The 25,978-nt window shown below is 55.4% G+C and overlaps 1 protein-coding gene across 1 annotated transcript in view; it reads right to left on the reverse strand.

Moving 5' to 3' along the window:
* Positions 1 to 25,978, reverse strand: part of B4GALT5 (beta-1,4-galactosyltransferase 5) — a 32,519-nt gene that overhangs the window by 1,679 nt on the left and 4,862 nt on the right. Inside the window, exons 2-8 of the mRNA XM_065850038.2 lie at positions 7,431 to 7,565; positions 4,837 to 4,950; positions 3,946 to 4,070; positions 3,197 to 3,313; positions 2,205 to 2,392; positions 1,951 to 2,073; positions 1,388 to 1,489 (exon numbers count right to left, since the gene is read on the reverse strand). Coding sequence (XP_065706110.1) covers positions 1,388 to 1,489; positions 1,951 to 2,073; positions 2,205 to 2,392; positions 3,197 to 3,313; positions 3,946 to 4,070; positions 4,837 to 4,950; positions 7,431 to 7,565 — 904 coding nt within the window. The remainder of the gene's footprint in view (positions 1 to 1,387; positions 1,490 to 1,950; positions 2,074 to 2,204; positions 2,393 to 3,196; positions 3,314 to 3,945; positions 4,071 to 4,836; positions 4,951 to 7,430; positions 7,566 to 25,978) is intronic.

The following is a 25,978-nucleotide window of genomic DNA, read 5'->3' on the forward strand; positions in this document are numbered from 1 at the left end:
AATGATGGTTTAGGGAAGGAAACTGCAGCTGGTGCACAAAAATAGCCTTAATCAATTATGAGATATAAGGGCTAAAGGTGGGAGGGAAGAAATAAAACCAGCAGAAACATGCGAGCGGCAGAGGATACCGAGCGTCTGCAGCACAGCGCTGGGGCTGCGGCACCAGGGTGAGCAGGAGCTGAGCCCCGGGGACAGAAAGCACCGCAGGGAAGGATGCGCCAGGAGGAAGATGCTGGGTGAGAGTGAAGGAGGAAGTGCCACAGCTGGCTTCAGTCACAGCATCAGGACATGGGCGAGACACTTAACACCCTGATTAACACTCTCCTCCTCCACAGTGAAATGTTGGCTCCCCCTGCACCCTGCTCAGGTGGGGGAAGCCCCAGTGGCTCTCGGATGGTAGCAGTTGGTCCTTGCCCGCCGGTCAGCGCAGAGCGGAGGGAAGCAGAGGTTTTGGAGGCGGGACACTGAAGATATCTATTGCTAAGCCGGGCCTAGGCTGGGGCTTCAGACACAGCTGTGTTCAGCCCCCGGGTACCAGCGTCACCTCTGCCTTGCCCATCCTCACCACAGACCCCCCCTCCTGCAGCACCGACCCCCAGCTCCTGCTGACGCTGAACTGGGGCCGGATGACGACCACGGAAGCATTAGAAACAACGGCTCAGTCCCACAGCACTCCCAACCCTCCACGCTTCAAGGCTTTCACTAAATATGGCTTTTTAAGCTGAAACAGACTTCTCTTTTTCAAGATCGGAAGAAGTATCTCTTACTGCATTCTGTCTAAGACAGAAATGAAAACTAGGGCTAAAGATGACATAGTCTCAAATGGAAACTTCTCCAAAAATGAGTCTTCTGTAGAAAGAAACCAGTAGGTAGCTCAAGATGGTGTCTGCAACATAAACCCTCCTTACTGACCCTTCCACCAGCAGCTGTCACGGGATGAAACCAGTGCGAGTGCCACCTCCCAGCTCAAAACCTGAGCACGGAACCCTGCTCTCTGCCTCCTGCGGCTGAGCACCGCCTGCTTCAACACTTCTCTTCCAGACACACAGAAGCTTCTTTGATATTTGGCATCAGCCACCCCTGTAGGAACAAGCCCTTCAAGGTACAGGACAAGTCTTCAGCCTGCCGTGCTCACAACTCCCCTTTCCAACAGCACCCAAAGCAGCTACAGCCGCGAAGTGAGGACTTCTCATCATAGGGATGCGGGGTACAAAACACACTGGAGGAATCCGGGCAAGGCTCTGCCTCCTTCATCTCCCGTAGTTCGTTTCCTTCATGAGTTAAGGCTGTTACTGCCCTCAAACAGCTGCATGGAGCCTTGTCCCTGGTACAGACACTATGTGGAGGGCTTTGGAATCATTAAAAACAAATTTAAAAAATAACTTGCCTTCCTAAGAACTGCACTTCTCCCCGATGATGGTGAGGAATTGATTTGTATTTCCCTGTGTCTCCTTCCGGTCGAGTCACCGAGTAGCCTGCGTACTGTACTCTGCATTTAGAGAGGGAAGAATAAAATATATGAAAATAAAAGAAGGAGCTGTTGGCTTTGCTGTGCTTGCCAGCGCTGCACGGCGAGCGCCCGGGGCTCTCGGAGCAGCTCGTGCCTCCCCACCCCGCAGATAAGCTTCGCAAACCTCCCCGCTCCAGCCTGGGCCCTGGGCGAGTCCCAAGGTGCTCAGCACCCCAAGGCTCCAGCTCAGCCGAAGCAGTTTGACCTTGGAGCGCGGGATATCGCACACAGAGCCGCTCACTTCCCAACCGGCGCTTCGCTGTTCGCTCTCAACCCGCTGCCTGCTCCCACGAGCGGGCCAGGCTGGATCTTCCCCGGCCTGGGGGAGCGAGGCCAGTGCTGGCTGGTGGGACCACGCGTCCCCCAGCACGTGCAAGGCTCGGCCCGCAGAGCCACCGCCGGAGCAGAGATGGGGGATGCTGGCTGAGCCGAGCCCGTACCTGTTCCAGAGGTCGTCGTCTTCACCGCCCCAGCCCCAGAAGGCGTTAGGGAAGCCGTTGATCTTCTGGAACTGCTCGACAGTCAGGCCACTCACCCCACCGAAGAACTCGTTGTAAGGGAGCCTGAGCAGGAGAGGAAGGGTGAGGGCAGAGCACGGGAAGGAGACAGAGATTCACCTTCTGCCTTTAAAAAAACCTAACTTAACAGTAGTTCCTTATCTATCACAATAGCGCAGAGGAAGAGCAGTGCTTACAGATACATGTACTTATCCAGCTTGGCTGCAAAGTGCCTCGGCATCTGTCCACACCCATAGTAGTTACGGTCGTTTTCTGGTATGTGGTCCACATCGTGAAAGATGAGACAGTCCCAGTCCAAATCCTTCATTGCTTCCCGAAAGCCAACGTTGAAGAGCATGGCACGGTTAAAGGGTTGGTTTCCAGCCTGGGGAGAGAGAGACAGAGCGATCCTTCTCAAGGGGAGCCCCGTGCGGTTTGTGCTCCGCGTGTGCATCCTCAGTCTTATCTACAAAACCACAGAGGGCAACCAGCTCCCACATCGGCTGTGCACAGCAAAACGAGGTACTGGAACAGACGCACTAGTAAGATGAACCAAGACTTAAATATTTAATCTACCATGCAGGAGTAAAAATGAAGATGTTAAAGCTATTAGATACTTGAGGGGATGGTGGAAATGGAACACATTATTTTGATCAGTCTTTTTAAGATAAAGGAAGCAGAGCAAAATATAAGGTGTATTTACTGGGTGGAGGAAGCCAGGTACTTTAAGTGACAGGTTCACACACACAAATTACAGTCTCATGTTTTACAGTCATGAAAGTCTCTCAGATTAGAGCCCAGGTAAGAAATGCATAACTCTGGTCAGGCCATTCCTGTGCCCAGGGAACACCCCCTAGAACTACTGCAGAGATATAGAAATAACACAGCACTATTTAAACGGCAAATACCTGCTTCAAAGCTGTCTTTTAAAATATCTCCTCCAATATAGCATTTTTTTTCATTTAATCTCTTTGTTTTGTAAAAGCAGTAATTTTGGGGCACACCTCTCAGCTGTGCCTCTTCTATGTAGAATGGGACAACTTAAACGTTGCAATGTGCACCCCAAGCCTTTCAATGATGTGGTGTGACAGGTAAGTGCCCCGGGAGCCGCGGCAGCAGCTCCGGCTGACCGCCACCCCTCTAGCGCAGCACCTCTGCACCCCAGCAGCTGCCGCCCCACCTCACTCACTTGTTCCACAACGTAAAACGCGAACTGTAAACGTTGCCGCTGCAGCATGGGAATAAGGTGTCTGAAGAGGACGGGCAGGTGCTCGTAGCGATTGCGGAATGGGATGAGGATCGCCACCTGACGGGGAGAGGACACGGCTCTTACTGCACCGCACCAGCGGCTCCCGCCACGCATTGACCCCCAGGCTGGGGAGCAGGACCGGCTGTGTCACAGGAGAGGAACCAGCACCAAACGTGGCATCTCAGCTGCTCCACGTAGGGCTGAACAGCCTGGAACCTTCCAACCCCCACGGCATGGACTGTACGTCCACTTTTTGGCAAATTGCTACTTTGGGGAAATTCAACATACCCTTGAACAGGAGACCAGCAGCCTCCGCTCAGTGCCTGTGCCCAGCGCTGGGGACAGCAGGAATGGGGACAGGCCCGGCTACACTGCCCTAGGCCACCCCAGTCTCCGTAAATGGGAGTCCCCAGGGATGCCACCGCCTCGCCTCTGCAGGTCAAGTGCCACCCCAGGCAGGGCGAGCTCCCTGTCCCAGTCCTCAGCAGTCCCTGCAGAAACTCAGAGCTGACTTACGTGGCACTAAACCAGCCCCGGAGCTCAGCGGTTCTCCCCCAGGCACTGCAGCCCCACACTTCCAACATCCTTATTACTCAGGAACATCTCTGAGCTGCAGCTCCAGTTAACGTCGTCCCACCACCCACCCAGGACCCTCCATGCCCAGCAGGGACACGGGGCTGCCCTGTTACCTTCCAGCGAGGCAAACAGTCGCTCGGCTTCCAGTGGCCTCCCAGCTTGATGGAAGGGTCCTTTGCGAAGAACTGGTGGATATCCTCCATCGTGATCTCGCTCATATTTACATCGATGGGGCCCTCTGCGGAGACAAGCAGACGAGGGGGTCAGGAACCTGGTCCTGGATGGGGGGGTTCTGCTGCATCCCTGCCCGCTGTCCCCAGCACTGAATGCAGGCAGCCTCCTCTTTTCCCCGAACACCAACAAAACCGAGTGGGAAATGCTGCTGGCGTGACTGGGAACACCTCCATCCCTCCAGCAGCTGGTGGACGCAGCTCTGCAGAGACCCAGAACAGCCAGGGCACCCCCTGCGCCTCCATACAGGTCTCCAGCAGGCACCACACCCCACACCGCAGCAGAGAGCAGTTTCCCCCCTTAGGAAACATTTACCCCAAAAGCCCAGTTTTCCACTGCAATATTGCTGTGGGGGAAGCATTTCTTCCCGCTGCAGCTCCCTTGGGGGCTCCAGCGTTCCTCCCACTGCAGTCCCTGCCCGGCTCAGGGCTGGGACCAGCAGCAGCACAGCCAAGAGGCAAGGAAGCCACCGCTGTGCCTGGAAAAGGGCTGCCTGAGCCTTTCCACCAGCACACAATCCCTCTTTTGTTTGTGTCTGCCAAGCGATGGGCTCCTGCTTGGGAAGGGACACATGTCTCCACACAGCAGGGATTCATGTGTCTGAGCGGTAAACAACGACTGCCCAGGAGGTGATGGGACTCCAAACAGCACTCCCATTCATCCCCAGGTGCCCGGTGAGGACAGGTACAGCAGCGAGCCGGAGGACACCACGATGTGCCCTCCAAAGCCATGGGGAGCAGGACTGGGGCACAGCGCATCAGGATGCTACTCACTCATAGAAGGGAGCCTCTCAGGACAGGTGTGGTTGGGGAAGTAGGTGAAGTCTTCAGGAAGAAACGTTGTGGCTTGTAGAAAGGTGTCATTGTGATTCAAATCAAGAGGATAATCTGGGGAAGGAAAATACAAAAAGAAAAGCTTGAGCTGCAGGTCTCTGTATTTTCCAGCCACGTCCCTGTGTCCTTGCGAGCAGGCTCCAAAGCCACCCGCAGCCGGGCATGTCCCCAGCGGCCCCGGGGACAGGAGTCTCCAACTCGGAGCACAGCGGGGTGCTTGTCTCCATCCCGGGGCGGGCGGTTCCGAGATGGCTGGAGCAGCTTCAGCTACCTTCAACAAGGCTGTGCCAAAGAACACTTAGTGTTCTCTAGTCAGAGTAGGATTCACAAACGTCACCTTCAGGTATCACAAACAGCTCAAAACGAAGGAGCACACAGCCCTTGGGAGGAAAAGCTACTCAGCACCTTGTCCCTGAAGGGCCATGGCACAGCAAGAGGGGTCACAGTCCCGCACGGGGTCCCTTCCTGCCATGGGCTCAGAGAGGGAAGCCCCAATGCCAGCAAGGACTGTCAGCACAGCAGCCTGCGCAGGGAAATCCTGCCTCCTGTCCTCAAGGGATCAATAAAAACTATCCAGTTACACACAGCCTTCCCTTCAGCTTGCATCGTGCAAGAGTAGAGGAGCCCCCATAGCCCAGCAGGTCACGGCAGTGCCCAGCATGGCACACTGCTCCAGCCCCCACGCTCCCCTGTGTCCTTTTACCTCCTGGGTAAGGCCCTCCAGCCTGCAGGTGTTTTAAGGAGGTTTTTACATTACTATGAACTTCTGCTTTCCACAGTAAAGTCACCAGATTTGCATAAGGCAACTTTAGCCAAGCATGACCTTTGTTTTAGGCACTGGAAAAAGGTCCCTGCCCCAAGCAAGGCAGCAGGTGCTACAGGAGGACGCTGCTCTCCCGGCCCCCACGCTGCCCGCAGCGGTGTGGGTGGGATGCACTAACCAGGCAGCATCACCCACCCGCATCCCACCCAGGCACCCGAAAGGGAAGATACTGATCCCGGTGTTAATATAATCCTTGTGGCCACGGCACCACATGCCTTCCAGATGTCACCACCATCCGTCATGCATCTGCTTTGACCTGCCTGCCAGGGAAGGTCACCCAAGGACTGTGTATAGCACTTGTATACATTAAAAGTGTCCTTGCAGCCAGTGCTCTCCGGGCAGGAGGGGTATCGGCCCTCTCCTGCAGAGCTGGAATGGACCTGAGGCCCAAGCAAAGCCAGTGATTTCAGAAGCAGTGGTACTGGCATTGCTGCTGCTAATCTAGGAGTGGTTTCCCCGTGTGCTGCAGACGGCAGGAGCACACACACAGGCTTTTGGAGGGCTCGGAGCGCCCAGAGCTGCGCCAGGACCGCAGCGGGACGAAGGCTCCCGTCACCGCGAGCCGCGGCGCCTAGCCCTCCTCCTCCCGGGGATCAGCTACTTCCTCACCCTGCGTCTGCTTTACTTGATATTTCCAGACTTAAAAATAGCCTGGGTTGGCAGCCCTGGCTGGATTCGGCAGGGAGAGGAGGTGACCCAAGGTGTCGATCTCCTGTGCAAGTCGATAATTCCCCTCCCGTGCCCATTCCCGGTCAGAGGGCAGCTGAACCGGCAGCCACACCACCCACTCCTTGCAGGGCTGGGAGGCAGGGACACAGCTTATATATATATGTATATAACAAGGAAATAATCTTGCCTTTTAAAACTGTCAGCCCCTGCTGATGACCCCTGCAGCAGAGCAGCAGAGCCCAACGCCGCAGCACGGCTGCAGCCCAATGCCAGCCGCGCCTGGGAACCCAGACCCGCGTGAGGCACCGGGGACACGGCACCAGGGAAGGAACACAATGTCACACCAGCCCGAAGGCAATGCCTCACCTTGGCTTACACCCAGCCATGTGCATTTGTGCTTCTGCTGTACCGTGTTTACACCAAAACCTGGAACCCTGTTATCAGCCCTGTATTACAGGCCATAAGCAGCCTGGGAATGGGAGCCTGCGACTCCCGCATTCTGCCCGAAGTTCAATGTATTATTTGTGGCAGATCTCCGGCCAAGTCATCTCAGCTCATCCTTGCATGGGCAGAGTGAAGCTGATGAGCGCAGGCTGCTCCACGTGCAGGCAGCCGGGCCTCTGTGAAGCCAGTCTTTTAAATATGAAAGCTGATCCTTGCACTGAAATTTGGAAGTGCTCACCCTCAGACCAGTTGAAGCTAACAAGTCGAATTCCTGGAAAGCAAAGAGATTTTCGGCTCGACATCTCATCATTTGAGGTCTTTCAACATTTTCAGCCCTTACACAAGTTAGAAGCATTGGAATAATGTTCATATATATATATATAAATGCAATTTTTATATATATATATATACACAGTAATTCTATATAGAGTGTATTTTTACTTTATATAATACATATGTTTTTATATATAAAAAGTTAAAGTTCCTACCCTGCATTTACCAGCATAAACTAATTCCTTCAAGCAAGAGTGGTTCAGTTGAACTCATTTTCCAATGGAAACGCAATCTTTGATCAAAATGACAATTATTCAAGAAATACCTGAGTCATTCACGCTGCTATTCCTCTTGGCATAGGCACTGCGGACCACCTGCTCGTACACCTGAGCTCCTATTGTTCGCATGTTTTCACGAATCATGATGCCTTGGGCTTGCATCATGAAGAGGTAGGTGTTCACTGCGGGGAGAAGAAAACATTAATATTTCTATGAGCATCACCTCCTGTAGGAAAGGGAAATAAGAGTCTTTTGGAACCGCTCCCAGCCTTCTGCTGGGCTCCAGCTCCCTCCTGCCGGGAGGATCCCCAGGTCGCACGTGCCTCGGTTGCCCGATGGGAGCCGGGGAGGGCACAGGGTTGGGAAGCGGAGGCGTAAGGCAATCTGGAAACCCGGCTGGTTAATGAGGGCAGCACGCCCAGCCAGACCTGACAGCGCAGGTTGTCATGCAGCACTGCAGCTCAGACAACAGCACCTCTCGCTGCCTGGGTAGGGAGGTTTCGTTAGGAAATATAATAACGAGAAACTAAGCTGCACACCTGGAGAAGTGCATTCGTTCCCAGAGTGTGCAGCACCAAGGGTTAACACTTGGCAAAGGTTCCTCAACGGGCACCACAAAAAACATCCCACTGCCAGTCTGAGCCCACCAGCACTCCGTACGTCCCAGAGCAGGCAGCACGTCGCAGCACGGGTCCCCTGTGCCCCCAGCCAGGCTGCTTCCCCCCACCCTCCCTTCCCCACTGACCCCGTGCCCTGGCACCGCTCAGGCTGAGCCTGCTTGGGTTTCAGTTTAAGCTGACACCTGGTGCTGGCAGGGCCGGGCCCCAAAGCAAACAGCAGCAAGGACAGCCCTGCGTCACCAGCAGAGCCCGTGGGGACGGCAGCACGGCCACCGCACCCCCTGCATGGCAGTGCCAGCACAGCCCTGCTGCAGGCGAGTTTTAGCCTCAAGAACAAAGGGAAAAAATAAATCTTGATTCAAAAATAGAGAGGGAGATCTACAAGGCAAATTTTGCACTAGTAATTAAAAAAAAAAACAGGCTGAAAGACACTCCAGGAAGGATGAAGAGGGAAACAAGCCAAGGAAATGACACAGACCCTGCACAGAGGGCAATGTCTGACGAAATGTGACCAGGAAACACCCCTACAGACAGGTTGTTTTCCACAGCAGGCGTATCACAAGCTGTAACAGCCGAAACCGTCGGCTGGCAGTGCCAGGAAGGTACAGTCACCGGCACAGGGATCAGACAGGGCACCCAGGGGCGGCACCGCTACGGGAGAGCAAGGGTCCCCCCAAACACCTCCCACTGCCTGCCTGCCCTGCTTTCCCCTTTCACACCCACACACTGAGTCAGCCTCCAGAAAGGCTGCCCAGATGCATTTCCCAATCCCAACAGTATTTTGTTTTCATGCATATAAGTAAACACCTGATCGGCCACTGGAGCCCCAGGCCATGCCCAGAGCCCCCAGGCCATGCCCAGAGCCCCCAGGCCATGCCCGGCTGCTGCCTGTGCCTGGTCTCCCAGCCAGATTTTCAGCAAGAAGGGGGTTGGCTGCAGTAAGTGCTTGGCAACCAAACGGCTTGAAATGCAACTTAAAATGCCCATTTCCAGCCTCTTGCCTTTCCATACAGGCACCCTTTGTGGTGGAGCCAGCGACAGCACCTTAAACCAGCATTACACCAGCAACAAGCAGGAGCTGCCTCAGCCGAAGCTGCACCCAAATCCCCTCTTGCTCGCTCGCCTCTTCAGGGCCGGCTCTGCAACCCAGAGTGACCAGCAGGCTCGTCAGTGACAGCTACAAAATAAACGCGCTTGGGTGCAGTTTCTTGGCAAGACACTCCTATTGCAATGATAGTGAGAGGCAGCGAGAGCTGCTTCTGCTCAGAAAGACGGGGAATTCGCTCCAGCGGATCCTCAGGGAATAAGGCTCACGGAAAAACTGGCATTTTGATGTGGCACCACAGGCTAGAAATAAACGTAGCTGAAATTCCCCATGCAAAGTCTCACACCCAGCCCTAAAACCTTCATATGCTCACACCGGGACTCATCTACTGCTTGGAAATCAACATGAAACCACACTGCAGCCGCACCAGTGGTCCAGCCCCAGCACCTCCAGCATCCCTCCCCGCTACATCCCCAGCCCTGCCGGGCAGCTGCCAACCTGGAATTGCAGAAGCGGGCGTCCCCGGGGGAAGAATAACACAAAATAGAAAAGAAGTTGTTGGAAATGGGCGATTTAGAGGTTAGCGGTGAATGAGTGAGCAATGCGGTCAGGCTGGCACGGCCTCGGGTCTCGGGCAGGACGCACAGGGCAGCTCCGGCCCGACCTGCCCGTGCCGCCCAGGCAGAGGGCGAGTCCCCCAGACCACCACGACAAGACACAGATGTTGGGCAGCTTCTCCTTCAGCTCACCAGCCCGTGGTCACAGCTCTGCTTCGGTTGCAAAGGCAACAGATTAAGGGCTGATGCTTGGGGCACACAGTCCCTATGGACACGCTTATAACGTCTTGCCCAAAGACGGCATCCAGCGCAGGCTGCGGCAGGGAGCACCGCGGGGCTCTACCAGGAGGCAGCATGAACCAACGCATCCAGGCATGGGAACAGCATCCTCCAAAGCCGAGGAAGCACAGCAGGGCACGGGCTCATACAAGAGAGCGGCACCACAGCCTCACCTCAGCCGTCCGCAAACAGCGAGGGTTAGAGACTGCCCAGCTCCCTCTCCAAAAACCTAAAGGCTAAGGAGGAGCAGGGACACAGCTCCTCTCCTCTTTGCAGGGGGCAGCCACAGGGTAGCGGAAGGCACTGGGGTTGCAATGTTTGTCAGAACCGAGCTGTTGTTAAGGGAAGGCTGGCAGCAAGCTTGTACAGAGTTTGAGTCCGTGGCAAGGCAGAGCTCGCTGATGCTGAACACGTAATTCAGCTTTCTACTTCATTATGCCTTCTACTCACTGGATAAAGCAGAACCAGGTTTGGTGAAGCATGAAAGAACGAGACGCACGTATCGGCATCCGGCCCCTGGTTAATTTGAGGAAGAGGGAGGATGGCGGGGCGCAGCGAAAGCGCCGTTTGTCACCGGTGCGCGGGGGCAGACGCGCCGGGCCTCGCCGCAGCCACACGACACGCTCTGCTGGTCGGACTCGCACGGGAACCCTGGCAGACTGCGCAGCAGCCACCGTCCCCACCAGCACTAACAGCACCGCCTTTGTGCAAGGCAGCACTCACCTTTTCACATATTTAGCCCTTTACTCAGATAATCAAGAAGATACCTGGCCACGGATGAGCTGCGCTGTGAAGGTCCCAGGCACCCAACACCAAAAAACCCCTACGACCATACTGACCCCAGCGCAGTGACAAGAGCCCCTTCTGCCCCCGAAAAAGCCTGCCAACACGAGACAAGCTTCACAAACCCCACGCTTATCCAGAACACCCAATTCATTTGGGTCAGAAAATTGGATTTAAAAGCTATCACTGAAAACATTTCACTCCTCATACCCACACGGTGCTTAAATTGGCTCCACGGGACTGCCATGGCCAGGGCTGGGTCTGGACCAACATTTCAGAATCACTGTACTAAACTCAAACCTCACCCCTCAGTTTCCTTTGCTTTTCATGAGCAAATTGGCCACATTTTAAATTTATTAAGCCTGACCTGGCTGATCCTGGAGAGCCCGGGGCCGCTGTATCCAAGCAGCAGCATCTCCCAGAGCCACGGTGCCGGAGCCAGCAGCAGCGGAGCACGAGACAGCGAGCTGAGCATGCCCCGCTGCCAGGGGACGGACACACGCACACGCTTGGCCTGAACCGGGGTTCAGCCAGAACACAATTCTCTGTGTTGAGAGACATTGCTAATCTAATCACACAGGATGATCTTGAAAATTACATTGGCCTTCTGCCTTTATTCCATTTGGGCACGCAGCACTTCAGACCACGTAGACACAGTGGTAACGGCTCAGCTATGGCCGCTGAGCAGCAGGACAAGGACAGCAGAGAGATTTTAGCTGCTGTCAGTAGCGGGAGCGGGGGAAGATGCCCCTTTTCCTATAAGTTTCCAGCAGACCCTCACTGCTCAGAAAACAAGCAAAAGTGAAGAAAGCGTTTGCCCAAATAGACTCCCTTAAGATTATTCTTGTTAGGTTGTTAATGGACAAGTCAACCCTGCTGTGATTTAAATACGTGGAAACCATGACATCAGATTTACAGCTTGCCACCAGTTGTAACACACGGCTGCAGCCCGGGGCCGGCGCACCCCTGGGGATGCTGCACCCCAATCTCCCTGCTCGTAAGCAACAAAGAGGGCAAGTCCTTGTCCAAGCCAGGAGTGGATGGAACAACTTCAACCAGGGAGGTCAAGTCCAATTATATAAATGAGCACTGAAGGCTTCCTGTAATCATTTCTTCTGTTGGTATTTTCGGAGCACTTCTAATCAAGAAACAGCTGACTCTCTCATGGAAAATTAATTTCTCCATGATGATACGTACTGGAAGAGGCAGCAGGGTAATTTGCAGCTCGGCAGTTGATTTGAAAGAGGTCTGATGCGATTCACACCAGCTACCGACACAGGAAGGGGCCAGACCTGGCAGTCTTGCTCCTGACCCCAACACGCTTGTGCTGCCTGCGGAAAGGACCTTCCTCTGCATCCCCTGGCACCGGGACAGCGCGGGACCCCACGGGAGAGACAGCCGGGGGTCAGGAAGGGGGGCCAGGCGGCTCAGGCAGCCCTGCGCGCCCCAGCAGTATCAGCACCCAGCACAGCCGCCAGGCTTTCCTGAGGAAGGAGCAGCTCTTCCTTCGCTTTGAGATTTAGGGTTTTTTGTCACATTCAGCATTTTTCCCCGGTTCATTAGTCCGTCGGCGCTGCAGAAGCACGGAAGGGCTGTTTGTGAGTTTATCGGGGTCTCACTGCAATGTGCTGTTTTCTCCTGCCGGCACACAGCATGGGACCCCATCCTGGGAGGGCAGCCCGCGCCGCCTCTGCCCCGGCAGCACCCAGCTCAAGCAACACAGCCATAAACCACCGTACGACTGGGGAAACTGGTGCTGAACAAACCACTCTGCCAGAGAGCAGGTCCGAAGAGCAGCGGAGCGCGCAGGACGCCAGCCCTGGAGAGGCGAGGGGTCCCGTGGCGGCAGGGACGGGCGCTCAGGTCACCCCAGCACCCTGCCGGGGCCTGGACGTCCTGCCCGCTGCAAACACCTCCCACGGGGCCCAGAGGCAGCGAAACCCGTAGAGTCACGTCTACGTTAAGCCTTTTGTTAAGCTCTCCCAGCAGATCCCCAGCATCGGTTCAGTTCCATTAGCAATACATCGGGGTTTAATCAAACTAAGTCTCCAAGGAACAGATAGACAGTTATGATAGTCCTAGCTCATAAACAAGCTATAATAACTAAGAAATTTAGCGGCATCCCATCACTAATATACCATGAGACCTCTGTCTCTATCAGCCGTCGAGTAGCACCGTATTCCCCAGACATACAGAGCGCCAGAACAATTAAATAAGAGGTTTCGATTAGTTTTACAGAATTTAATATTCATGTCATCACTGTTACTTAGCCCTTTGCCTATAAATAGCAAAGGAAGGAATAATTTGATACGTTAAGTGGTCTAAGAATTAACAGCGCAGCAGAAGCACTGAGCTGGTAATTACAACTGAACCATCCCCAAAATTGGCAAGTTCGCAGCCTGCACGTGCACAGAGCGGGTGGGGAGCATGGGAGGCTGCAGTGGTGCTTGACCAAAATCTGACCACTGAGAATTTGTATCTGAGCTGTCTTAGACAGAGATGACCCTGGGGAGGCTTCAGCAAGGGAGAAGAAAATCCAGATTATTCCAAAAGTCCCTGAATTTTTAATCTATGCATTAAGAGAACAACTTTCGGGAGCAATTCTACAGCTGGCTGAGCTAAGCTGTTTGTACAAATGACTTGGAAGAACACTGCACCAATTTTAGGACACGCAGCAAGAGAAGCATGACATGCTCTGCATGCATGGGAAAGCTCAAAAGGCCAAGGGAACTCATGCACCATTTCTAGCATCAAAGCACCAGTGGAAGGAGCCCTGAGCCCCCGGGCAGGGAGCAGCCCCACACCGGCACACAGTACCCAGCTCCATGTGGGCGATGCACACAGCTGACCTGTGCAGCAGCCCCACGCCGGCACACGGTACCCAGCTCCCCACGCGATGCACACAGCTGACCCGTGCAGCAGCCCCACGCCAGCACACGGTACCCAGCTCCCCACGCAATGCACACAGCTGACCCGTGCAGCAGCCCCACGCCGGCACACGGTACCCAGCTCCCCACGCGATGCACACAGCTGACCCGTGCAGCAGCCCCACGCCGGCACACGGTACCCAGCTCCCCACGCGATGCACAGAGCTGACCCGTGCAGCAGCCCCACGCCGGCACACGGTACCCAGCTCCCCACGCGATGCACACAGCTGACCCGTGCAGCAGCCCCACGCCAGCACACGGTACCCAGCTCCCCACGCGATGCACACAGCTGACCCGTGCAGCAGCCCCACGCCGGCACACGGTACCCAGCTCCCCACGCGATGCACACAGCTGACCCGTGCAGCACGGCAGTGGCGCTGAGGAAGCTGTGAGCTCACACAGGGCTCTGTAAATCGCAAGACCAGCTCAACTCCCAGGTTCCGCTGCAATTCCTCTCTGCGAGGAAGGGCACAGTGACATGTGCAGGCTGGAGCGTGGAGCATAACAAGCATTTGCCCAAGTTAAATATTACCCTTCCTAGCGAGATTCGGAGTCTCCTACTTCAATTGCGGTTCAGGAGATGCAATTGCACATGCCTACATCTCCTGTTTTATTTTCCACCCCTCCTTCATGACAATGGGCAGCTCTCCCCCATCTCCAGCCAGCCTGTCCTCCCCCGCTTGCCGCCCTTCGCCAGGGTCAGCGCAGCCGCTTCCAAGGAGCAAAAGCGCATCAGCTGCCAGCGGATCTCTGCACACACAGAGCACAAAGCACAGCGCTCACCGGGCACTCGTGGGCACCGCACAGTTAAATGTGCAATGAAAGGCCCTTCAGCAGGCGGGGTGAAATGGTTGCTAACCTCTCCGGCTGGCAGCACGCAGCCCGCTGCTGGCTACCGACAGCCAACATTTACAGTCCTGCATTTGTTCCTTCGGTTCATTAGGAGACAAAGTGGAGCGAATTCCTGCATCCCGGACACCACCTCGGAGCAGCAGGAATCCTGACGCCTGAGCCCGATGCTCGTGTAGGATAAGGATGAGGAAACAGAGGGAGAGCTTCAGTTACAAATATAATAATAAACGAGAATTAAGTGAATGCTTGGGCAAGCATGGGAGAGGGAGAAGGGCAAACACTCCCCAGCAGTGCCAGTGAAGCAGGAGGGCAGGGAAGGATGTGGCTGCCCAGGATGGCTCCTCGGCTCCGGGTCGTGGGAATGGGAGAGGAACAAAATCCTCTGCTGCAGGCACCCCCACCAACCTGGACATCCTGCTCGCCAAACAAGCGGCCTCAGCACCCGCAGGAAGAGGGGGACGTGGGAGCGCTGCTGCCCAGGAACTGCATCAATAGGGAGTTTTCATCAGGGCTCCCTTCGCCGGTTGAAGCAAACTAGACTACAGCCATTTCTATACACCTCACACACCATCTAAATAGATACTGAAATCACCAGTTTGTTAGTTTTACAAATGAGGAGATCAACTATACCCATTGGAGAGTATACAACGGGAAGATAAAAACAACTTAACGGAGTCATGGATTTACTGACTCCGTTCACACACTACAAACTGCACTACAGGAAGCTTTAACACCCTGACTTTGATGGAAGAAAACAGGAGTGTTGCTTAGGATATCCCCTCCCAAAAAGCACAAAGGCCTGATTTTTGAAGCATGTTTTACAAGTCCAGCGTGGCCGAACAGAAAGGGTTATCACATGTACAGCCTCATGCCTGCTGCGGCTGAGCTGTTCCAAGGGGGGGCCCAAGACATTGTTTCTGGTCAGCGGTTTGCTGGGCCATCCCGGTTAACACACATGAAACAATACACCCTCCCAGTTGTCATGCTGAAACGCAAGCACAGGATTTGTGGTTACAGCATCCAGGACAGCATTCATCCTTCTCTTAATTCAGCAAGACCCATGGCACATCTTCCACTGCCATTTATGGCTAAAGCATGGTCCAGCTCCTATTTATATCTTCTTTGCCTCCGGGAAAAAACAAGTTACCCCAGGGAAAGTCCTGCTCCCTGCCCGGTTTGCCCACGACGCGCTCATCCCAGGGGACGCTCCTTGCCGTCGGAACGGTGAGACCCGGAGCAGGGACTGCGTCCCCGCGGTGGGTTTGCCAAGCGGGGGCTGCTTGGTGTCCCCACGGTCAGAGCCAGACGTGCCGGTGGGGACACGGCGGCCACCCCACCAGCGGCGCAGGGCAGGTCGCACAGTGCAACCCTCCGCCTGTACTCAGGTGTTTATCCTGGAAATACCCAAGCGTCGTGGTGACTGCTCCTATCAGCGGGGTAACATCCACCACCAGAAGCCACAGGCTGCCATCTGCCCTGACGTGGGTGTTTTGACTCCTCGCTGGGGCTAAAAAGCCCAGAGCCAGGAGCAGGCACCGCAATATTGCATCGGTACATGCTGGTGAAAACAAAACACCCTGCGGCTTCAGCCTTGAGAGCACAGAGGCTGCTTTGCAGCACTCACGATTTGCACCACGGAGACTGCATCCTAGGAGAGATCCCCCTGTAGCAACGTCCCAAGACGGCCCCTGTCGTGGTTTCTCTTCCATAGGTTGCCAGGTCCCGGGACACCAGGCGCCGGGGCGGGCAGGGAAGGAGCAGCGCCACGGCCCCTCCACGCCGCCCGGAAACGGCAGCCCTCGCCGCTCCGAAAAACCTCTCCAAGCTGAAATTCTTCAATCACGTGGGGTTATTGTGGTCTGAGATTTTAAAAGGCAGCAGCCTGGAGCTCCCTGCCAAGGGTACTTTCACCGTGCAGTGCCACTGAGATCCACAGTAGCTTGGCCTCCGCAGCAAGATTACAGAGCTGCTCTTGTCTGCAATAATTAAAGACCGCACTGCAAACAGGCGGTACAGCTGCCGCGTTTTTATAGAACAAAATAAAGCTACCAGAGAGGATGCAACTTTGAACTTCCAACGTACAATTACCAACGGGACTTTGAAAGAATGCTGTCCCAAGACATTTATTAGCTTTGTCGTGAGCTATGTAGTCCTAGAATACCTCACGTTTTTATATGGTTTTCTTCCGCTTGACAAGCAAACTGGTAATACAGCTGCTGTAAATGAATTAACCAATTCCACTATCGGTGTAGGGAATTACTTCACTGGAAAGAATTAATCCCTCACCTATGAACTTATTTAGTGCTTAACTAAGAGACTACACATCAAATCACAGCCTGCGCAACACCTCCCTGTGTGTGAGCAGAACAGCAATGGTATGGGAGCCTGCCTGGGACGCCTGGAGCAGGGGATAATGGAAAAACCCTCCTCTCCATCACCCCACGCCGCAGAACTCTGCCACGCGCTTGGGCCCGGACCCCTCTCTGGGGACAGCAGGGAGGGACACGCTGTGCCCCATGGCCGTGCCCAGGATCACCCTCCTCTCCCTCCCTCTGGCCTCATCCCTCCTGCCCAGCCATGGCAAACATTTACCAACAGCGCTGCTGCCCTGGCGCCAGGCGTAAGAACACCCGAAACCTTATCACGGGAAGGGGGGAAATCAAGTGCCCCACCATCAGAAACCAGATTTGCACCACCCTTTACCACAAGCACCACGCTTGCAGAATTGTGCCTTACATGCTACCACTGAGTTACATATTAATCCTAGATAAGCAGAAACACGGCTATTGAGTGAGCTCAGCAAGGGACGAGAGCGTCTGCAGCCCCGAGCTGTAACCAGGAGCCAGGATTGCTCGGGGCTGCCAAGCTGGAGTTCGTCCATACCGCCCCCAGCCCTGGAGAAGGACGAGCACACACAGGGGGACAGCGGGGAACAGAACAAACCCTCTCCCTCCATGCCCCCCTCCAGAAACACCTTTGAGCTCTTCACACACAGCAGCAGCCGAAGTTTCTCAGAGTTGCGTGCTTACCAAGTGATCTGACCACCCACTCATTCACATGAGCAACAGGGTGGGGGGAAAAGTAATAAACTAATCCGTTTCACCCAGAAGTCAGGCTCTGCAAACAGGAGTCAGACATCTCCCTACCCCGGAACAGATAAACACGCTGGGAACGGGAGGTCGAGCAGCCCTCCCCAGCCCTGCGTGGGACGTGTGTCCCCCCACGCTGCAGAAACCCTGGGGATAAAGAGGCATCACTTGGCAAATGAGGAGGGGAATTAATTTCTAATAGGTGGGTGCATCCCTCCGTTTGGGTTCAGGAGCAGGGTTTAGGACATGGTGGCTCTGGGAGCCCGCCCATGGGAGCCCAGCACAGCACCCAGGGGCTGCTCCAGCCTGGCCACAGCCCACAGGCTGGGCCCGGGTGGGCAGGAGCAGCTCGGTGCTTTGCCACCACAGCAGCAGACGGAGCTCTGGGAGAGCCAGGAGCGCGCTGGCAGCCTCCGGCACAACCAGACCCTGAGCAGAGGCAGGACAAGGGGCTGAGGCCCAAGGAGACACTCAGCGTGCAAACAGGGAGGGTGGGATGGTCGGAAACACCACCCCGAAAGCAAACAGCGGGCACCTCCCGCAGCAAGGCAGAGCCAGTCCCCGCAGCACTGCCCTGCCCCGGGCTGTCAGCCCCAGCCGCAGAGGAAAGCTGCTGTGCTCACCTGAAGCTGTGGTGATCCCAGCCTGGGCTTTCCTGCCCTTACCCAAGCAACTGCCTGGACCATACACAGAGCTCAGAGGTGTTTCTGACCCCTCTCTATCCAGTTCAGAGTCTCCTCAGCCAGATCCCCAGATCACTAGCGGGAAGTTAACAGAAGCGCATCAAGTTTGCCATGAGGTTTTGGGGACTGTTATTTCTTTTGTATCTTTAAGAAACACACCAAAACACCACATTTCTCAACGTGCATCTCATGAAGCTGCACCAGAGCGGCTCCCCAGCAACCCTGGGGCCAGAGCGGGCAGTACAGCATTGCCTTGCCAGGTGCTGGGAGAGCCCCGCACAGGATGGCTGGAAGCAAAGCCAGCTTCACTGGGGGCTTAACAACCTCCTCCTCTGCCTCTGCAAACACCCCCCTCACTTCAAACGGGCAGGGCTGGCTACTGCAGACACCCCCAGGTTTGGGAAGGCTGCAGGGAAGGAGCAGGGCAGGCAGAAGGAGCTGATCAGGGCTGGTGTCCCAGGCACCCTGCCTGCAGCAGCCCCTCCACCCCACCAAGCACAGCAATGCAGCCACCCACCCTCCTCCTCCCAGCCTAGGAACCAGCCCTTCCCTCCACAGTGGATAACGAGATTTTAGATTACACCAATTTATCCACTCAAGTCTCTCGATTCGTCCAGGTTGTGTTTGTTTCTCCAAGGTATTACAGCTAAACAGCATCCTCCTCCGCTCCCCCGTCCGCCACCCAGCCAAGCCCTGGCAGCGCTTTGCAAACACAGCCCTACAAATGCCAGGCTGCTCCTCAGCAGCCTCCTGCAGTTGGGGGCATTTCTGACCCGGTCCCAAGGCACATGCAGTGCCCTGCATGCAGACGGGGGAGGCAGCTGGGGAGCGCAGCACAGGGGAGAAAGGGCTGGTGTCAGCACCCACGGCGAGCCCTGCTCTGCTGCCAGCTTTCTGCAGTGCAGCAGCAAACTGGACAATTACTATGTTGACTGGCACTTTTTTCTTTTTGAATTAGGTGAAAGCAGGGTTAACAGAGCACCCTCAAGCTGGGAAGCCCCTCCTGGCACAGCTCCCTCCATCTGCTCTTACCAACCCAGTACACAGAACAAGACACCCCGGGCTGCAGCCCCGAAACTCTAAGACCACTTGATACAGCCCAAGACACCAGAAAGCCGGTGCTGATGGGATGATTGCACACTAGCAAGCCTGCTGAGGCCTCTGAAACACAAAAGGATGCTTGACCAATCTTCGGCTGTAATTAGAAATGCAAGTTAGGGCAGGATGACGGACAATGGGTTTGGGCTGGAGGAGAACAGAGGCAAAGCCTCACTTGCAGGTTTGATTAGCAATAAATTAAACACAGGAACACTCTCCACCCCGCTGTCACACACGAGCTCGGCCAGCCCTGCACAAGGGCTCGGGACATGCTCCCCCAGACGAGCGTTTGGCTGGGTGCTATGTGCTGTTCTCAGGCAGTGCCGACGGTCACGTCCACAGAGCGCGAGCGCCCTGAGCTGCGGCTGCCCGCCTTACGTCAAACGGCAGCAAGACAGAAGGTGGTTACTGGAATAAACTTCTCTTTTTAAGAAAGAGGAAAGGTGATTTGAATAGCCGGTGTATTTTCAACAGCTTGCTCGACCAAGTCAGGGCAGCTGGCTGCGTGCGAGTGGAGCGGCGCAGGGCGTGCGGGCAGCACGCCGATGTGGACACGGGGACAGGGCACCTGCGGCACCAACGCACCTTGCACCGCAAAAACCCTCATCTTGCAAGAAAGAGGCAGCCGTGCACCTTGGGCAGCCTTGCCTTACCACGCCAGGCAAGCACAACAGCTGTTCACTAGAAAATCACTTTAAACTTGCCTCACCACCTGCTTACAGCAACGCCTGGGTCCACCGTGGCACACGCGCAGAAATAAGCCCTGTGCAGCAGGTGCGCTCTGCGTCCACCCCCCCGCGCTCCCGGGCCCATCAGAGGGTGACGGCCTGACTGCCAGAAGCCAGAGCACCTCCCTGACCTGCCAGCCATCTGGAAACATGGTTTCAAACTGAAAGCCAGGAAAGAAAAGCCTTTGTCCCCCCAAATCCTCCAGGATGGTCACTGACTAACAACGCACCTCCCCATCGCTTCAAACTTTTCCCACCTGGCTCTGCATTCTGGTCAACGCTGCAGCCCCAAACCCACCTGATGAACTACCTGAAGCAAGCCTCGCCCCAGAAACACGCTCAGTAACATTCTCACTCAATAGCTGGTCTCCAGGCTGGCATTTTCGAGGCTTTGATCCATTTCAAATAAGGCAATGAGCTTAGCCCTTGATTAAATACATAGCATAATCCACCTAAATCTTGTTAGCTGAGAAGCAAGTCGCTCTTCTCACTAGTTGTGGGTGGCGTTGTGTTTCTCTGCCCGGCAGAAGCACCGGGGCAGCCGGCCACGGCCATGAGAAGCCACGCTGCTGGCCACGGCTGCCCCGCAAGCCATGCTGCTGGCCACGGCTGCCCCGCAAGCCACGCTGCTGGCCACGGCTGCCCCGCAAGCCACGCTGCTGGCCACGGCCGGATCCGAGGCACAGGATTCCAAGGGATCCTTCTGCAACCTTCCCCCCCAACAGGCAAAAGCCACCCATGGGCAGAGCTTGCCCCCTCCCTGTTGGAGGGCACAGGTAGGGCACCTACAGGTTTGGCCCTGTAGCCAGGGCAGTGGGCAACCGATAGCCAGCAAAGTGCTAAAAGAAATCCACAGCAAGAGAAATCACTAGTGTAAAGGAAGCCACACCACAGCACAGCACAGCAGGAGGATGTGCTGCAGCTCCGGAGGAATTTCACACCGTATCGGTTGTGCTTCCCCTTCCTGGGGAGGAGGGAATCAGGAGCACAGGGTCTGCAGAGCCCCAGCAGAAAGAGCCGGGTGCGCAGCGGGAAGCATCCCATGGCAAGGGTGACCATCCCACTGCAAACAGGCTGGCGCTGTCCCCAACACTGGGACACGGGACAACCAAGCAGTTTAAGAAGTCTGGCAAAAATAAACCCGCCTTCCACAGGCAAGCCCCACTCCTCTCCTGCTCAGCTCTGGTATAACCGCATGTATTTACAGGTGAGTCTTTCAAAGCACGCAGAGGCAGAACACCGACTCGGGAAGACCATGCGGATGCTGTTCCCAGCCCTGAGGATGCTGTTGCCCAGCCTGGGGCAGGAGGCGGCACAACCCTGCTCCCCACCAGCGACTCCCCCTGCAGCCTCTTCCACCCAAACAGAAAATCACGCTAGGACATGGGACAGCAAGGGTTTGCCCCCAAGATTATAGTGTATTTATTACCTGAGCCACTAGGAGACAAATTCATCGAAAAGCGTTCTTGCTCCCTGTCTCTCTCCAGGTTTCAGCCCCAGGAGGCAGGGAGCTGATCCTCACCCAGGGGCAGCAGCCCTGCAAATCCCCCCCATGCTGCACGAGCAGCTCCGGGGCTCCCTGCAGCAGCCAGGCACGTTTCAACAGCCACGGGAAGGCTTTTGAGTTAATTTAACCACGTTAACACGTTATGTGGCTTCTGTCATTTCCATTACCTTAAAAAGCCCAGGCACAGATCTCAGCAGGGTGCAGAGAGGAAGAAAAAACACTGATTTAAGGAGGGGATTAAAAAAAGAGTCCTGGGCACAATCCCGAAGGACAATCTCGGGCAGATCAGGAGAAGAAACAACTTCGCAGGTTTTCAAAGCTAAAAACCAGAGCAGCCAACAGCGGCGATATCTGCTCTAATGAAATACTAGCTAGGAAGGCTCGGCGGAGCAGACTGCGCCAGTCACCAGCTGGCATAGCCGGAATTGGCCTTTTGGCATCGGTCTCCTTGCCCAGAGCCGGGCAGGGGAACTGCCCGCAGAGAGCCGGGATGATAAATGACAGCGGTTGAGCATTGCAGGGGCACTTCAGCGCTTCAGAGGCTGCTGCTATAACAATCTTCTCTGACTCAGCAGCTGAAAGGGACGCCGGGAAGGAAGCACCATAAAAAAAAAAAGTCATGCATTATTAATATGGACTCTGGCAGCAAGACACGAGTTGGAAAAACACTGAGGGGAAACAAAATAAATACGACTGCAGAATAAGAGCGAGCGGCGCGTGTGGAAGCGTTTCGCACCGCTGCGCTCGCAGCGCTGCCGCGGCTGGGCCACCCCGAGCCCCGCGGGGACCCGGCTCCGGGGAGCCCTGCGCTCGCACGGGAACGGCGCACCCTGCTCTGCCTGGCCGCAGGTTGCTGCAGCCCTAGCACAGCACAGGCGCACACCTCAGGCAGGGCCCACGCTGCTTCAAGCTACAACGGCTCTGGGCTTTCCTGCTGTGGCATAGAGCCGTTTTGAGCTGCTCTATTCACCTGCGGTCTGTGCATCTTGCCAAGCGCCAGCAGCCTCCCCGCTCGCGCGGCCCCGGTGCTGTGGCAAGAGCGGCTCTTGCACAACGCGGCCGCGGCTCCACGGCAGAGCCCGCTGACGCAGGGGCGCGAGGGGCAGAACAGGGCTGAAACGCTTTCCTTTTCCTGTCGGGCAGGTGAGGGAAAGAAGAAAAGAATAAACGGTTGATACTTGACTACCTGGTGCGCTGTAGTGTTTGCTTTCCTCTTTCGTTCTGTGTGCTTTGGACATTTTTTTTAGAGGCGCTTTATAAACATTAGCATTCACGTAGCTGTCTCCACTCTCCATCCGAAATCCTCGCTCCAGACACGGCTGCTCCCAACCTGCTGCTGACGGGAGACACCGCGAATGAGGAGGACGTGCTCTCCTGTTGCAGGCATCGCGCGGACCTCTGCAGGCTTCCCCTCCTCCTCACAGGTACACCCCTCCCGTCCCTGCGCAGGAGCCTTTTGGCAGCGCACCGGCACCTTTAAAGTTTCAGCACAGTCTGGTCCCCAGCCTCTCCAAAGCGAAGGAGATGGCTAATGCAGCGCCAGGATCCAAGAGGTTCCTGTGCTCGTCTGCATGGCGGTAGCATTCAAGCAAAACCGATCAATTATTTTTGCCATAAAATTCCCTAGGTATGCAAACAGACACTTGGTGAAGCTTGCTTATAGCACAGTCCGACCTGCAGCTGTGTTTCTGCCTGTGTTTGCTTTCCTCCATTCTGTGTGCAGTGACATCCTCCGTATGGAAATCCGTGCCAACCTTTACCTTTCGGATCAGAAAGGCACAGGGAAGGAACAGCTTTGCGGGCGCCCCCCGCAGCGGGCTGGCAGCACACAGCCCAGCACCGCACGGATACGCGCCGGCTCAGGCGGGAAGGAACACGGCGGCTTCCCGAGGCAGCAGAACAGGGAAACTGAGGCACAACCCGAAGCAAAACCCCATGGTGCTATTTGAACCCACATCCCATGGAAGCAGACTCTCCCCAGCACCAAGAGCCTGCGGGATGGGGAGAGGCACCCCGGCTGGGTCCCCCTGCTGCAAGGGAGACTGGCCAGCACCCCAACAGCACCTTCAGAGGGGCCCAAGGACGAGACCCGCACAGGGTCCGGAGGGATCCGTGCCAGCCTGGGGATGCCGCACAAAACCAGACTCGCAAAGGGAAGTGTCCATTGGTTTTCCACCTCAAAACCAAAAATCTAGAAAAAATGAGCTTTAGGAAGTGACACACAATGTGGCCACATGCACACAGCTAAAGCCCAGCCCAAGCAAGCGCTAATCCCCCTTTGACTCCCCCGCACAGCCAGGAGGCAGGAATGCAAACTGAGCTTCTTGCACCCCTGAAGTAATATCTCCATGCCTTGGAGACACAAAGTGCCAAAGCAGGTGCACTGAAGCTTGTGGCCTTATACAAAATACCCACAGGCACTACAGGGCACAAGGGATCCCCAAACCCACCTGCTCCCCGGCACAACACGTCACTCATTCACTTTTGAACAAAAGCAGGATGCCCCAGACAATTTCTTTTGTAACGGAAGAAGGGCACCACCACCACCCTGCCCATCGCTCTCCACACCTCGGTTGCACCATGAGGATGTTGCTGCCCACCAGGACCCAGGACGGGGGCTCCACGTGCCGTCCCCATCGCCCCTGGGCTCCACGTGCTGTCCCCATCGCCCCTGGGCTCCACGTGCCGTCCCCCATCGCCCCTGGAGCCCTTCCAAGGAACAGACGAGGATGGCCGAGGGCGGTTCTCCTGCCGGGCACTGACATCACCCTTCAGCTTTTTAGGCTATCTTTCCTTTCAAAATAATAGCAGCTCCGAAGTGACGCTATAAAACATGATGTTTTTTAATACTCTCAATTTCATGTTATCCAAAAAACACACCACAAACATCTTAAAGATTCCTGATTTGGGGTTTTTCTTTGCATTGTAACAGCACAGTCCACGGTGCCTTTGCTGCTCCATCTCTCAAAGCAGGACTAATACCCACAGGATTTAGAGCAGGTGCTAGAAAGCCTTCAAATACACACATTAAACATCCTAACGCACCAGTGTTCAAAACGTTGTCAGACAAAACCACGGTCAGAACAACAGTGCAAATGCAAAGGAGAAGGAAACGCCAGTATGAAAATAAACCTTACCAAAATAGCCCAGCAGAGGTTTTGTCAAAGTAAATACACATTTTATTGTAACAATGATGTTTTAAAAATAAAGCTGTTCAGGCAGAGACTTGCTCGCTCTGTGTGGCTCTGCATCAGAGTCTCTTCCAGACCCATTCGTCCCCCGGTGCTGCCACAGGGGACCCAGCCCACAGCACACCGGCCCCAGCCAGTGCCACCAGTTTGTGTCACCCGTGCCACCCTAGTGGGGTTCCCCTGAAGCTTCAATAAAATTAAGCCTTTAAAGACTCCACGCACTGCTTGCATGTTAAAGTCCACCCACAGTAACGGCACTCAAAGAGGAACAGGCGCAAACACACAGCTCCGTGTTGCCTGTCTCCTCTCCCTGCAGCAGTCCCCAGGGTGTTCACTGTACCCTGCAGAGCAGATGCTGCCCAAGTTAATGCAATTAATTAGTCTACCTAGAAAAGAGGCAGACGATCAGCTCGGGAAACAAGGCAGCAGTGTCAGAGCCCTCATCTCCACCTCAAGTGACCAAGCGCTGGCCTTCCATGGTCCCCCAAGCCCACGAAGATCGGGTCTTGTGGAAGCCTGGGCTGACAGCACTAACGGTTCCACTGCAAGGTTTGGTCTGTTGCAAATCAGTGACATTTTGGTGCACTTAATTTGCAGTAATTAACTGGCACATAGAAGCTTTTGTGAGTGTTCATCAGCTCCCACAGGCCAGGCCTTCCAGAGACAGACCCGTGAAACCCGAACTCTACACATGCTCCCTGAAGTCGCAACACCCAGCAAGCCACCAGCAAATAACCCAGAGCAGACACGCCTGACACACAACCCAGGCGCTTCCAGGCAAAAAGACCCCAGTAATTCACCCACCCTCAGAAAACCCTGGCAGTTTGCTAGCCTTGACCACGAGCTGTTCTCCAACCACCGCTCTGCAGCACCAGCACATCGGATGCGTCGGCGCAGCTCTGCGCAAGCGGGGCTGCGGCCGCTCTCCTGCCCACCTGTGCCCTTCCAGAGACCCGCTGCTTGAAGCGAGCGGTGCTACCAAAGCACTTACTGCACACGGCTGCCGCCAGTCTCCTTCCACATGTAGCACCGGAGATCCCGAGCTCAAGTTCTCCTATCAAGGAGCACCCGAGGATTTCTCGGTACCCCCAGCTGCTGTCTGATCCGATGACTGCAAAAACCTGGGTGGGACACACAGAGACCGGCTGTTCCTTTCTCCGGTTGTGAAGCGCTGCGTGGTGCATCTCAGCAAGAGGAGGGCGAAGGAGGGCAGCGCTGCCCGCGTTTCATAGCAAG

The sequence above is a fragment of the Patagioenas fasciata genome, chromosome 16 (assembly GCF_037038585.1).
Source record: "Patagioenas fasciata isolate bPatFas1 chromosome 16, bPatFas1.hap1, whole genome shotgun sequence".
NCBI lineage: Eukaryota > Metazoa > Chordata > Aves > Columbiformes > Columbidae > Patagioenas > Patagioenas fasciata.